Here is a 15,492-nt window from a genome sequence, read left to right on the forward strand (position 1 = left end):
AGGTAGGTGGGGCTGAGAAAGCTCTGACAGTAACTGCTCTTTTTCAAGAACAGCTCTTATCAGAGCTATGGCTTGCCCAAGGTTATCCAGCCAGGTGCAAGTGGAGGAGTGGGGAATCAAACCCGGTTCTCCCAGATTCAAGTCCGCGCACTTAACCACTACACCAAACTGGCTCTCTAGATAACAATATACTAGATAACATTGTTTATTTAATCCAAGCCCTGTCGCAAGTGGACCATCAGTCCACTAGCAGAGATCCACCTGCAGCGCAGAGGACAGAAAGGAGCTTGGCACATATAATGTGGCTGCAAGTCCACACCCTGGGAAGTTGTTCTGTGTGCACGAGAGGGAACTGTGCATGCAGCCAGAAACTGGCTTCCCACCTGCACTACACTTATGGACCCTTGCCAGGGGCTCCATAGGTTCGCAGAAGTTCCCAAAGAACTGACATGAGAGATCTGGCTTTACTTACGAGGTATCAAAGCAGATGCAGGCTGAACTTTAATCCGCTGGCCTCGAGATGTGCACAAATGCACAGCGAAGCTTAGCCAAACCTCGGGACCAAGAGCGTACTAAAACTAGGCATCTGATATACTAAATGCTGGCTGCGAGTCAAAGAATGAGTAATCAAGCTATCCCAAACACTTGGATGAGCCAGGGCACCTTGCACCTGGCTTCCAGTGGGGGGAAGAAACAACCCAGCCTTTGAAGATAAGTGCAGCTAACAAGCATGAGAGAGGGAGAAAGTTCCCCTGACAGCAGCTCATACTGTCCTCTCCCAAGACTCGGGGCAACGAAGCACCAGCATATAGCAAAGATGGAGTCACCCAGGCCCATACAACTACAGCGGTTCTCTTTGCTGAAGGGGCAAGGTTCTCTGTTAAGTGGCTTGTCTCTTGGGTAGTAGGAATTGTCTGCAGCAGAATCAGGAAGCCAGACTCTGGCTGTGTGCATTGTTCTCTCCCCCTTCGGCCAGGAGCCATTTATTTTAGGAGTTATACCACATCTTATACAAAGGGACTTACAATCAGTTGCAGATAAAAAATATAGCCAGTCTTTAAAAAAAATCTGTTTTTAGGATCCTGGCCAGTTGAGGCACTGACTCTCTTGCAGGGCGAGCTGCAGTTGCCGCAGCATTTTCGGCTCCGGCTGAGCCTCTGTACTGCTGCAATGGGGGGGGGGGACTGCAACCTGCAGTGGGTGCCTCCAGAGCCCAATGTGGCTCTTCCAACAAAGACAATGAGATCTTTACGTTAAGGCCTCCTGGAGGGTTAGGTGGGGTGCCAGAATACCCAGTATGGGAATGGAACGGCAGGCAAAGATTTTTATGGGACTAAAGATGCTCTGGGGTGCCAGTGCCAACCATGCACGCATTGATGCCAGGGCACCAGAACGATTGTTCAGGGTGCTCCTGTGAGAACTAAAGTGTGTCAATTCTGAATAAACAACTCACACCAAACAGTGTTTGGGGCCACAGAAACTTTACGGATGACTAATCAACGTGTCAGATATCAGTCCTGTTAATCTGTGCAGTTTCAGTTATGCACGTGGGCTCTCTTATGCTGCCTCTTCGCTGTCCTCGTCCTCTGAATTCTGTCATCATTCAGCTCTTTCACAGTCAAGGGCAATGTTCCTTCTCAGCTGAGTTAGTGTGAGCTAGCTCACGGTTTTTTAGCCTCCAGCTCCACACATTTTTGTCTTCGCTCAGGAAGGAGGGCTCCAGAGCAAACTAATTTATGCAGTAGCCAAATTGCTCGCTCATCACTTTAATGCCAGTAGCTCGCAAAGTAGAGTTTTTGCTCATAAGACCCCACAGCTTAGAGGGAACATTGGTCAAGGGTTGCTCACCCCGGAGCTGCTGTACATATTCTGGACAAGTTCAGAGGGGCAGTTTCAAATGGTTGGGATTTTGCCACCAGCCAGTCATATAAGATGCTGTTAGCATTTTTTTTTTAAAGAGTCCTTGTCCTCTGTGGAACCCTCCCCACTGTCAAACAGGTAAGCTGGCAAGTTCCTCGGAGCAGACGCTGTCCTTTTGTGCTTATAGGTTCAGATGGGTACCCATCTTGCTCTGAAGCAACAGAACAAAGTTTGAGTCCAGTGGCACCTTTTAAGACCAACGAAGTTTAATTCTGGGTATAAGCTTCCGTGTGCACGCACTGCTTCCAAACTGAAGAACTGTGTGTGCAAAAGTTTATATCCAGAATAAAGCTTTGTTGGTCTTAAAAGGTGCCATTGGACTCAAACTTTGTTCATTTGTGTTTATGTTATTCTGTAAGGTGTCGTGGGTATTGATGGTAACCAGTGTTCCCTCTAAGCTGAGTTAGTGTGAGCTAGCTCACAGTTTTTTAGCTTCCAGCTCACAGATTTTTGTCTCAGCTCAGGGAGGAGGGCTCCAGAGCAAACTAATTTATGCAGCAGCCAAATCGCCTGCTCACAACTTTAATGCCAGTAGCTCACAAAGTAGAATTTTTGCTCACGAGACTCCACAGCTTAGAGGGAACGTTAAATAACCTACAGCAGTACACTTTTGGTATGAATGCAGCCTGGGATACATAAATGGCACCTCAATGCTCTTTCGCTCCTCTGCAAAAAAACTTCCCCCAGTTGTAACAGGCTAATCCAGTACATATATTTTTATGTTACATCTCATCATCCCTAGTCATCAGTTTGCTAGTTTTAACACTCTATCATCGGATTCTTGTTGTGGGAGAGCAACTGTCTCACACCCCGGGTGCAAGGAGGTTCATGCAGACAGAGAACAGCTGAGTAGCTGAGGAGGACGAGCCCCTGACCAGCCACGGCGGGCAGCCTCTGGAGCACAGGAATACCTGGCTGCTCACACAGCGACTAAGTCGCAGCCTGGAAAAAGCATCGTTTACCAGTGGCAAGGAAAGAGGACACCCGCTCATGCTCAGAAGCACTATGAACACATTCCAGAGTTCCAGACCTGAACCCTGGTTTTAAAAACCAGACACAGGAGAGAAGCCCACTCAACTCCGTGGCAGGGCTCTCAGCCCCGAGGGCGTCCAACTATCGTCATGTCCACATGACCAGTTGCTCCGTCTGAATAAGCACTTTGTGTGACAAAGCCCATCCTGTTCTAGCGAAGGAAGCACAGCTGAGGCAACATTGGCTGTTAGAAGACACCGGCTGGCTCACCCCCTTTGGCTCCAGTTTGGTGAAGTGCGCGGACTCTAATCTGGGAGAACCGGGTTTGATTCCCCACTCCTCCACTTGCACCTGCTGATGTGACCTTGGGAAAGCCCGTAGTTCTGATAAGAGCTGCCCTTGAAAGGGCAGTTCTGGAAAGAGCTCTTTCTGCCCCACCTACCTCACAGGCAATGTTCCCTCTAAGCCGTGGAGTCTTGTGAGCAAAAATTCTACTTTGTGAGCTACTGGCATTAAAGTTGTGAGCAAGCAATTTGGCTGCTGCATAAATTAGTTTGCTCTGGAGCCCTCCTTCCTGGCCTGAGACAAAAACGTGTGAGCTGGAGGCTAAAAAATGGTGAGCTAGCTCACACTAACTCAGCTTAGAGGGAACACTGCTCACAGGGGGTCTGTTGTGGGGAGGGGAAGGAAGAGGAGTTTGTAAGCCGCTCTGAGACACCAAGTGAAGGGCGGGGTATAAATCCAATCTCTTCTTCTTCTTCCCTTGCTCCCTGGGTTAGTTAGCCCACAGGAAGCCAGGGGTAGGAGCTGTCCAAATAATGACATTTAAGGCCAGCAAGGATGGAGCAGGTGCTCTTGGTGGTGGTGGTGGGGTGTCACTGCAGAGCAAGAAGGATCCGAGCTGGGTGGGGCCCCTCCTGGGAAGATTTGCATCATTGCTCCTTTGGGGCAAATGGGAAGACCCTTCCCCCACCGCTGGAAGAGCACCACGTTCTCTCTGAAAAGCTGGAGGAGAGCCTGTGATACCCTGCCTCCAACACTGCTGAACGTAGTGGTGGAAGAGTGAGAGCTCCTGTGGTGTAGTGGGTAGAATGGTGGGCTCTGGACCATAATCCGCAAAATAAGAACACAAGAAGAGCCCTGCTGGATCAGACCAATGGTCCATCTAGTCCAGCATCCTGTCTCACATACTGACCAACCAGTTTCTCTGGACAGCCAACAACAGGGCAGAGAGGCCAAGGCCTTCCCCTATGTTGCCTCCTGGGACTCAGAGGTTGACTGCCTCTGATTGTGGAGGTTCCCCTTAGTAAAGGTAAAGGTTCCCTTGCTCGAAAGCCAGTCGAGTCCGACTCTAGGGTTGCGGTGCTCATCTCCGTTTCAAAGCCGAAGAGCCAGCGCTGTCCGAAGACGTTTCCGTGATCATGTGGACGGCATGACTAAACACCAAGGCACACGGAACGCTGTTACCTTCCCACTGAAGTGGTACTTATTTATCTACTTGCAATTTCTTGCTTTCGAACTGCTAGGTTGGCAGGAGCTGGAACTAGAGACGGGAGCTCACTCCATCATGTGGCACTCGGGTCTCGAACTACCAACCTTCCACAGCCTGCAGTTCAGCGTCTTAACCACTTGAGCCACCGCAGCTCCATATTAGTATTATTATTATTAGCTCCCTTTAGTAGCCAGCCACTAATAAACCTATCCTCCATGAATCTGTCTAATCCCCTTTTAAAACCGTATGTTCCTGTGGTCGTCACTACATCCTCTGGCAGTGAATTCCACATTTTAATCACTCACTGTGTAAAGAAATATTTCCTTTTGTCCGTCCTGAATCCCGGACTAGCTACCATCTCCACCTAACCAACCTCAGTGGAGGAAATGGGGTAATGCCCATGTAACCAATCCTAAGCTGCTGGGAGGAAGGGTAGAACACACGTGACAGATACGCAATGAAAGGAATGTAGTTGCACAGCACTGAAAACACGTGCGTTGTACAGAAGATGCAATTCCTCCCCAAGAGACTCGGCTAACAGTTTGCTCTTGAACACGGCCTTACGAATGAATGGACAAGTCAGAAACAATGAAGGACGTTTAGGCAGTGGGAGAAGAAGCATTCTACTGGGAACTATTAAAAGAAGCACAAAACACAGGACAGACGGAAGTTGGCAAGACACAGAGGACAAACAGAGGAAGTGCTGTTAGACAGGCCGAAAGGGGAGGAGCCACCAAAGGGGCGGGGCAGACAGTCACAGGATGAGAAAGGCTAAAGGTGGAAGGGTCTAACCTGAAAGTTCTCAAAATGCATCAGGGACTTGCAGTGCGCGAGCCGGGCAGCCGAGTCGCTATGGTAGAATGTGCGACACAACCTGCAGAGGAAACCTGCCACGGGGACGAGAAAATCCGGGCCTGTGAAACGAGGGAGGGGAAGGGAAGTCACAGATCACATTGAACGGAACCAAAATAAAAGTTACGCTAAATAAAATCTCACATAAATATCACATCGACGGGAGGAGGGGGGTGTTGCGGGTTTGGTTAAAAAGCAAAAAAAAAACATAGGACAGTCATCCTTTTGTTAAAGAGGAGGGAAGTGTTGAGAGAGAGAGAGAGACAGTCCTGGTCCGTTTGCTCCAGTTTTGCTGTGTGGGGGGGGGGGAATCGGGCATTGGTCTAGCAACTGGAATGGAGGACGGCACAAAGCAAACAGAACGAGATATACAGAGGACGCATGATCCGAGGAAACGGGAGGGAAAGCCACAAAGACGGCAGGTAAGCAAAACACGCACACGCACAGCATGATTCACCCTTCCATCTGCCTCTGAATAGAGATGGGTGGGAGGATACCAATGGGGGGGGGGGGGCCTGCGGTTGCCCTGACAGAACCTCAATAAAATGGGCTGCCTCTTTATTCCCCACTATGGCATTTTTCTTTAAAATATTTTAAAGGGACGGCAGCAGACAGAAACTGAAGTGGGGTGGGGGGAAGGCGGGGGGTGGGAGAAATCACAACACATCTCAGTGAAAGTATGCTTCACTAATGTGAATGGGAGGCGCCGGGGCTTGGAAGCTGCGGCCTCTGTACTCAACTGCGCTGGCCGCAGGCTGCGGTTAGCACGGAAGGAAAACACATTCTCTATCTGCTTGGGGGGGTCCTCAATAATATCTGGTGCATTCCATGGTTCAGCGCAGCTTTCGCATCGTTGGAAAGCAGCCTGGTTGGTTTTGCAGACAAGCGAATGGAATGACGGCCCAGCAAGGGGAAAAACCCATGCTCAGGCAAAGTTCCTCTGGGCCCTTGTCAAAGAAACACCTCCTGTGCCACACGATGGCCACAGCAGCCCCTCAGAGCCCACATGACCAGACGCAGGATCACCAGACGCAGGATCCACCCACCTTCCTTTGCTGGCTGAGACAATCCTGGTGGTGAAACACATTAATGGCAAGCAATTAAAGGGCAGAATGGCCATTTGAGCCCCCAACACTTCACGCAGACAGTGAGGTTGCCCTGGCTTGGGAAGACCGTGGGCAAAGTGACATCAGAAGGCAGACCCTCCCGTGGGGGCCCCCTCCTCCAGCCCGCTGATAGCCTCCCCCCCTCCCCCGAAGGGAAGGGAAATTCTGCTCCTCCCAAGGCTGCTCACTTGCTCGGAGAGGGCAGGCAGGCAGGCAAGTGGGAGCAAAACAGGGCTGGAAGGAACCGATAGGGCACCCCCTGTTGGGCGAGTGTCCAACAACACCAACCTCCGCAGCGGCTCCTGAGCTTAAAACAACTGCGGCAAGTTTCATCCACCGAATCTCAATTGGGATACAGTCAAGCTCTCAACAGAAGAGAAAATCGGTGTGTGTTCTTTCTCTCCAAGCTTTGCACAGAATTGCCTTTACGTTATGCCAGCTTTCTTAGGCACCCAGACTGCTATTGAGGGGAGTCAGGCGACATTTGGACTCTCAGTCCCTGGACTGGTACTCCGAGAAGAGAATGTCGCGCCTGAGAACAGAGGCACTAGCTGTCTGGACAAAACACAGGAGTTCTCCCGAGGCGGTGGGGTCAAAGGGGTGGCAGGCCTTTGCAAACCTCCTGCTCCGCTCCTTTCTCAGGGCGGTCGGATGCCTCAGCATGAACACGTGAAGCTGCCTTATGCTGAGTCGGACCCTGGGCCCATCAAAGTCAGCAGCCAGCAAAAGGGGCTGTTATCGCCATCTGGACTGGTGGTTTCATTATTGTGATACTGTGTATTGTGATAACTTATCTATGCTGATTATATTTCATTTGTTTTTTAAGGTTGTAAATCACCCAGAGCCCACTTGCGGGGTTGGGCAATCCAATAATAATAATAATAATAACAATAATAATAATAATAATGTCTCTACTCGGACTGACAGCAGCTCTCCAGGGTCTCAGGCAGAGGACCTACACTTAGGTGCAAAAAATCAAAGGCACAGATATAGAATGGGAGGGACTTGGCTTGTGTGAAAGGGGTCTGGGTGTTCTGGTTGATCACAAGCTAAACATGAGCCTGCAGTGCGATGTGGCTGCGAAGAAAGCTAGTGCAATCTTGGGATGCATTAACTGAAGCATTGTGTCCAGATCACGGGAGGTGGTCATTCCCCTCTATTCTGCTATGGTCAGGCCTAACCTGGAGTCCTGTGTCCAGTTTTGGGCACCACATTTGAGGAAGGATGTCGACAAGCTCGAGCGTGTCCAGAAGAGGGCAACCAGGATGGTGAGAGGGTTGGAATCCAAGTCTTATGAGGAAAGGCTGAAAGAGTTGGGTCTGTTTAGCCTGGGAAAGAGAAGGCTTAGAGGGGACATGATTGCAGTCTTCCAGTATCTGAAGGGCTGTCATGTAGAAGATGGAGCGGATCTATTCTCTCTTGCTCCGGATTGCAGGACTATATCTAATGGGTAGAAATTACAAGGGACTCGATACCGGCTAAATATCAGGAGAAACTTCCTAACTGTAAGAGTGGTTGAGCAGTGGAACACTCTGCCTCGGGAGGTGGTGGATGCTCCTTCGCTGGATGTTTTCAAACGGAGGCTGGACGACCATCTTTCGGGTATGTTGTAGAGCAATCTTTCGGCTATGCTCCTGCAGAGTGCAGGGGGTTGGACTAGAGGTCCCTTCCAACTCTAACATTCAATGATTTTATGATTCTATACTGCCTGATCCTTGAACTGGAGATGCCGGGGACTGAACCTGGGACCTTCTGCATGCCAAGCAGATGCTGTACCACTGAGCCACAGCCCCTCCAGTGCGACAGACACTCAGGGGCCAGTATTACTGCCTCCAAGTCAGGCAGCTTCATATAGTGCTGGTGTTCATCTGAATTCACCCCTCTGCATCAGGGTCTACAACCTTACATAGGTGGCTTTTGGAATCCTGAGAAGACAGGGTAGTAGACAATGCCACAAAATGCGTGGGGAGAGTGCCAATGTAAAGTTGTTGGGAAGTTCCGAGCGAAAAATCCCCCTATGATGTTTCTGAATGGGCTCGCCTTACAAACCCAAAAGTGACTGCCCTCCTGGGGTCTTCCGAAGCACCTCCTGCTGTGATGCCGTGGAGGAGAGCCAGGATTGGCTCCTTGCTTTTGGAAAGAGAGCCTTTGGCGGAAAAGAAAATGGGCCCTAAGAAACACATATGTGGGTGCCATGTTGGGGGATTCCTGCTCTGCGTCACTCCAGGACTTTGCCTTTGTTTCAGGTGGCTTGTGGGACAAAGTGGCTGCCCGTGGGGTGTGCCACTCCATAGCTGGCCCTGAGGTTCTGCCTCAAGTCCTTTGGCTTTGCTACACTCAGACTGAACGAGCATCGCCGGCCGCAGATCTTCATTGTGGCAACAGGCGTCATCAGGAGGATGTAAAAATCAGGAGAGCTCCTCCCTTGGCTGGAAGGCCACTCCGATTCGGAAGTGTGGAGCTCCTAAGCCAGTTGCTGGCCCCCTGCCACAGAGGTATCGGTCCACCTTTACCATTGGGGGCCTTCTTTACACTTGGTGGGCCAGAAGGCACTGTGATTGAGGCCGGATTTGACCTCGGGGCTCTCAGTAGGTGACCCTCAAATGGGTTTTAAAAGGGAGCATCTGGTCACGTAAGCAAAAAGGGGGAGTGATGACAAAGAGGACTGCGATGGGGAAATTTTAGACAGCTAGAAGCAAGGAAGAATGTCTACAGAATGCAAGAGAAAGAGGACTGAGGGTGTTGTTTTTTTTAAGGCGGATTTATAATAATTTTTCAAACAATTGAAACCTTGGTTTCTCTCTTGACCCTCTCTTGACGCCGCTTATTCCCACTCTGACCAAGAGCTCTTCCAGGAGGTGAGAACCCACCGCTGGATTCAAAACGAGCATCCTGTCCTCCCCCAAAGCCCAGCTATAGGCAGAAGCAGAGAGCCATCAGCATTTCCTTGGCAGGAACGACATATTCGGCAGGGCCAGTCTTTCCAGAGGACATTAAGAACTGAGGCAAGATTCAAAGGGGTTTTGTTTACAGCGCCGCCTCTCTAAAAGGATATAAAAATTATCTCCCTGGATAAGATTGGAAAAAAAGAAAAGAAAACCCACAGATCTAGATCTCCTTCCAACAGTGACTAGTCAAAAGCCTCTAGAAACTCATACGGCATGAAAGCAACAGCCATCTCTGTTTGTAACCAGCCACGGCTATAAAAAGTTATACTGCTCCTGAATATGAAGGTTCCATTAAGACCCAGTTATTGTGGGTAATAACAGCTGTTCTCCATGAATGTCCTACCAAATGAATCCTTGGGAGAGGAGGCGGTTGGTCTCCCCACTTTTACGATGCACGAGCTGGGTAACCGTCTTCTCCTTCTCAAGCGCTATCAACCTATATGTTTGGGGACCAGTCAGAGATTGCTGGGATTCCCGTGGCAAGGGTAAAAGAAGCAAACGGGTGAATTGGGGAGGAGAGGGAAGATTCAACTGGACTCGCAAGATTCAACTGGACTTGTTTGCTTACCATAGACAGTATCCGGACTGTACTTCTCACTTCCTTCGGCATCACCCGAGGACACCTCCTTTAGCCCAACCTGTGCAAGGGACAGGGCAAGAAATGAGCCACCACATTTTTCTCTTGGCAGAGCAGTCCTCGTGGCCCACAGCTGAGGACAGTATTTGGTTTCACCTTGCCCCCCCCCTTGCCTTCAGGGAGTGGGGAAGGGGCAGAGTCGTGGGAAGGAAGGCACGGCTGTGGTTAGTCATTCTTCATCTACCCTGATGACACTCCCCTGCGGTGACTGTATTTATTTACTGTGTTTACTATTTACCGTACTTCTGTACTGTACAATGCAAGGGTTATATTGCCAACAAAATACACACGGATTCCAGGAAGGCCAGAAAGGGCAAAGGAGAAACAAACAGATTCCGACATGTTACATAAAGATCAGGCGCAACAGCCTCTGCAGGAGACAGTTCTGGGCAGGGAGATGGGAGTTATGCCAGTGGGGGGGGGGGCTCTACTGCCTTAACACCCCTTGGATGCAAAAAGGTTGAACGGCCACTATGGGAGATGCTATGGCTGAGTTCAGACGTCACGTTTAATGGCCTGGTGTCGTGGTTAAGTGCGCAGACTCTAATCTGGGAGAACCGGGTTTGATTCCCCACTCCACTTGCTCCTGGCTGCATGACCTTGGGCAAGCCATAGTTCTGGCATAGCTATCCTTGAAAAAGAGCAGTTTCTGTCAGAGCTCTCTCAGCCCCACCTGCCTCACAGGGTGTCTGTTGTGGGGAGGGGAAGGGAAAGGAGGTTGTAAGCCGCTCTGAGACACCTTTGGGTAGTGAAGGGCGGGGTATAAATCGAATCTCCTTTTTCTTCTAGTTAGGACAAAGAGGCCAAAACCTGGCCCGCTGGGCTTGCCCTCCCTTCACATTTCTCCACCCCTTCCTTCTTGCACCAGGAATCAGACTGAAAGTCCAGCCCGTGTGTGGTGCGGTGGTTAAGAGTGGGGGACTCTAATCCGAAAAACCAGGTTCGATTCCCCACTCCTCCTCCACATGAAGCCTGCTGGGTGACCTTGGGCCAGTCACCATTCTCTCTGAACTCTCAAAGCCCCACCTACCTACCTACCTACCTCACAAGGTGCCTGTTGTGGGGAGAGGAAGGGAAGGCGATTGTAAGCCACTTTGAGACTCCTTAGGGCAGAGAAAAGCAGGGTATAAAAACCAACTCTTCTTCTTCTACCCAGGATCACCAGAGTCAGCTTTTCCCCCGGCTACGTGTGGCATCTGTCATGTCATCTAAATACCCCTCCACGTGTGACACAGTAGCACTTATCACACCAAAATTAACCTGTGCTTTCCCGCATGGTGCTTCTCCTTCCTTCCCCTATCATGGCCCAGGGGCAAGCTTTGCCTAGAGATGGTCCCAGGTTCAGTCTCTGGCATCTCCAGAAAAAAAGTCCCTTGGAAGCAGATGTTGAAGAACACGCTCCCTTGTCCAAGACAGTGGAAAACCCCAACCAGTAAGAGTAGATGGTACTGAGCTAGGTGGACCAGCGGGCCAACCCTGTGGAAGTCAGCTTTGTACACTCTGGTCTGGTAAGCACAAAGGTGCAGAGAACCAAACCATACAGTTACAGTACTGCCACTTCTGGAGCCTGCAATGAACTGTGGGACTGTACCTCCCCGCCCCCCAACAAAAAGTATCCAGCAGGGGTCCCCAGTCTTTTTGTGCCTGTGGGCACATTTTAAATCCCCCCCCCCCCGGTGTGATGGGTGCAGCCACAAAATGGCCACCTGGGAAGCCCAAGCAGAGGTGACAAGAGGGGCGAATTTTAAAAATACACTGGTAAAGAAAAATCAGAGAGAGAAGAAGAGGAAGAGATTGGATTTCTACCCTGCCCTTTACTACCCGAAGGAGTCTCAGAGCAGCTTACAAACTCCTTTCCCTTTCCCTCCCCACAACAGACACCCTGTGAGGTAGAAGAAGAAGAAGAAGAGATTGGATTTATACCCCGCCCTTCACTACCCAAGGGAGTCACAAACTACCCAAGGGAGTCACAAACCCGGCTTCACTACCCAAGGGAGTCACAAACCCAAGGGCTTACAAACTCCTTTCCCTTCCCCTCCCCACAACAGACACCCTGTGAGGTAGGTGGGGCTGAGAGAGCTCTGACAGAAACTGCTCTTGAGATAACAGCTGTGAGAGAACTTGTGACTGAAGAAGAGGAGATTGGATTTATACCCCACCCTTCACTACCCAAAGGTGTCTCAGAGCAGCTGACAAACTCCTGTCCCTTCCCCTCCCCACAACAGGCACCCTGTGAGGTAGGTGGGGCTGAGAGAGCTCTTGACAGGAATTGCTCTTTTTCAAGAATAGCTCTTATCAGAACTACAGCTTGCCCAAGGTCATCCAGCAGGTGCAAGTGGAGGAGTGGGGAATCAAACCCGGTTCTCCCAGATTAGAGTCCGCACACTAAACCACTACACCAAACTGGAGAATAAGACCAGCACTGTCGTGGGGCTGCTGCTGAAATGTTATTTTAACCCTTACAGATCTCAAAAGGGGCAAAATCAGATGCCCAGCTGGGAAGGAGCCCACTGAGCCCCACCCACTTTCTGAAAACACCTGGGGAGCCCCAGGAGAGGCACTGGCAGGTGCCATGGCCCCAGGCACATCGGGGGTCCCAAAATGAACAAGTTACACTTAAAACAACTCTAAAACAGAATCCCGTTACAGCCCAGCAAGCTTTATTTATTCTATTCACTGCCTTCCTTCCCAACGCAAACCCAAAGCAGCTTACCTCTTTCTCTTCTCCAGCATAATCCAGTGTTCCCTCTAAGCTGAGTTAGTGTGAGCTAGCTCACAGATTTTTAGCCTCCGGCTCACCCATTTTTGTCTTAGTTCAGGAAGGACGGCTCCAGAGCAAACTGATTTAAGCAGCAGCCAAATCGCTCGCTCACAACTTTAATGCCGGTAGCTCCCAAAGGAGAATTTCTGTTCACAAGACCCCACAGCTTAGAGGGAGCACTGCCTGCATTCATCCCCACAACAGCCCTGTTAGGTTGGTCAGGATCAGAGTGTGTGATTAACCCAAGGTCACCCCAAGTAAATTTCCATGACAGAGCGAGGATTTGAATCTGGGCCTCCTGGATCCCAGCCTGACACCCCACCCTGGCTGAGCATCCCAGCTCCTTGCAGACTCCCACGTCCAGCTGCAGCCTTCTCTTCGAGACTACGTACCTGCCTGCCCAGAGGATCTTCACCATCCAGCTGCCCCACCTCAGAGTCTTCCTCCCCTTCGACTTCCTCCTCGTCATCGTCGTCGTCGTCATCTTCGAAACAGCCCACCGCATCTACTGTTATGAGCTCCTCGGAGTCCTCCGGCCCGCCCTGCTCCTTCTCTCCTAACCGCACCTGGCCAGACACAGTAAGGAAGGCAGTCAGGGGGAGAGGATCAATGAGTCCAGGTCGACAACTAGGGATGTGCATTCGGTTCGTCTGAACCGAATGCACCCCTGAAAATTGCCCATTCGGGCCCCTTTCGGGCTGCTGCAGACCGATTCAGATTTCGGCGGCAATTCGGCCCCATTATATCCTACAGGCCATTGAAGTCAATGGCGAAAACATACGGTATATTCTGGGGGCTAGAGGCGACGGGGTTTGAGGGAGAGGCTCCAAACTCGCAGGGTACCTGCTGGGGCCTCCCCCCAAGATACCCTACAAGTCTTAAGGACATTGAACCAGGGGGTCCAATTCTACGTGCCCCCAAACAGGTTGCCCCCATCCCCTCCATTGTTCTCTATGGTGGGGGGAAAGTAACCCAAAGGGGTCCTTCCCCTTCCCCACCAGTAAAAGACACTGGCTCACATGTAAGTTTCCTCCCTGCTGAAAGAGATTCACCTTTGGGATACTCCATCAGAAACAAACGATGCCAGTAAGACACTTGTCATTGGCTTTTCCTTATCTAAAGCATACTTTAGAATTAACAGGAAGGACCGGCAATTCCTGTCTCCTGACATTTCATATTTGAAGAAGAAAAAGAAGAAGAGATTGGATTTATACCCCGCCCTTCACTTGGAGTCTCAGAGCGGCTTACAAACTCCTTTCCCTTCCCCTCCCCACAACAGACACCCTGTGAGGTGGGTGGGGCGGAGAGAACTCTGACGCAAACTGCTCTTTTAGGAACAGCTGTGCCAGAGCTTGTGACTGACCCAAGGTCACATCAGCAGGTGCAAGTGGAGGAGTGGGGAATCAAACCCGGCTCTCCCAGATTAGAGTCCGCACACAATTTGGCATCATCACAATGCAGATCATGGGTCCAGGGGACCTGAATCCTGCCAGGGGGCAATGCCACACAATTCAAGGAAAACACTGACATTCCGTTTTGTTTGTATACATCAAGCTCGGTGTCCTGTCCAGAATATCTTCCGCCAGCGCCCACCTGAAGCCCTCTTGACCCATGCCGATCCCAGGCCCGCAGCAACCCTCCCTCCTCAGACCTAGTCCGCATGAGATGTGTAAGGTAGTACAGGACCCTTCTGGATTCTTCAGCCCCAAAGCAAATGCAAAATGAACCCCCAGCTTGGTTTAGCTTTGGATCAGGAAGGCTACTGACTACTGGTCGGGCTCCCAGCAGCAGAATCCAGCGATCCGGAGGGAAAAAGATGCCAACGAAGGCCATAAGCTGGGGGGCTCAAGGTGCTGTATCCCCTCCAGGGGGGCACAGCACTAAAGCCCAAGGAGAACAGCTTCGAGAGAGACACCGTCCCTCCCGCCAGAGTATCTGCCAAGCACATCACCACCACACCCCTGGGGGCTGTTACCTCCCTGGCCTTCTGCTTGTGCTCTGAAGACTTCATGTGCTCCACAAACTTGCGTGGGGTCTTGAAATGGCGGCTGCAGGCAGTGCAAAAGGGCCGGAGAGAGCGCTTGGCAAGCTGGAGGTGGGAGAGAATACGGCATTTGGTCAAGGCAACACTCGGTTTGCTGTTGCTTTCGCTGAAGGTTGCCCTTGGAAAGCTCAGGGGTAGCCTCCGGTGATCCATAACCCTTCTGCCCTTCACTTCCCAGTTGCCACATGAGGATAAGAAGACTGGACTAACCAGCAGGGCTGCTGGAAGGACTTACCAACGCATGTAAAGCGCTTCAAGTGCTTAGGGGAAGCGCTGTATACATTCTAAAATAACACCTGCTTGTTTTCTAGAGAAGGGTGGGTGCCCAGAGGGGCTCACGTGCAAGCCCCTGATGTACAATGTGCAGACTCAAAAGGGACAAATTACACGGCTAAGCACACAGAGCCCTGGTAAACTGGCCTAAATTCTCAGCGGCAGCGCAATCCAGAACAGAGTTGCGTCCTTCTAAGGCCACTTACTTCAATGGACTGAGAAGGGTGTAGTTGCGCACAGGATTGCACGGTGATGGTTATGAAGGTAGCAATGAGCCACCAGCCCCTGGATCAGCACAACTGACTCCAAATCCCAGGGAAGTGGCATGACAACCACACACAGGCTGGGGCAGGAGCAATTCTTTGCAGGCTGGGTACATCCTGAGCCAAGGGCAAAATTAACTGCAAGACAATCCAAAGTGCTGTGCCAAATAAAACCCAATCCTGTGACTTGTATAAGGTGACAAGCAAATCTGCACAGATGTACT

General features: G+C 50.8%; 1 protein-coding gene across 1 annotated transcript in view; it reads right to left on the reverse strand.

The window, feature by feature from the left end:
* Positions 1-15,492, reverse strand: part of CIZ1 (CDKN1A interacting zinc finger protein 1) — a 49,993-nt gene that overhangs the window by 2,303 nt on the left and 32,198 nt on the right. The window contains exons 11-14 of the mRNA XM_015426461.1: positions 14,664-14,777; positions 13,081-13,254; positions 9,859-9,928; positions 5,177-5,298 (exon numbers count right to left, since the gene is read on the reverse strand). Of these exons, the coding sequence (XP_015281947.1) occupies positions 5,177-5,298; positions 9,859-9,928; positions 13,081-13,254; positions 14,664-14,777 (480 nt within the window). The remainder of the gene's footprint in view (positions 1-5,176; positions 5,299-9,858; positions 9,929-13,080; positions 13,255-14,663; positions 14,778-15,492) is intronic.

Source organism: Gekko japonicus, unplaced genomic scaffold (assembly GCF_001447785.1).
Source record: "Gekko japonicus isolate JY-2015 unplaced genomic scaffold, Gekko_japonicus_V1.1 scaffold1064, whole genome shotgun sequence".
NCBI lineage: Eukaryota > Metazoa > Chordata > Lepidosauria > Squamata > Gekkonidae > Gekko > Gekko japonicus.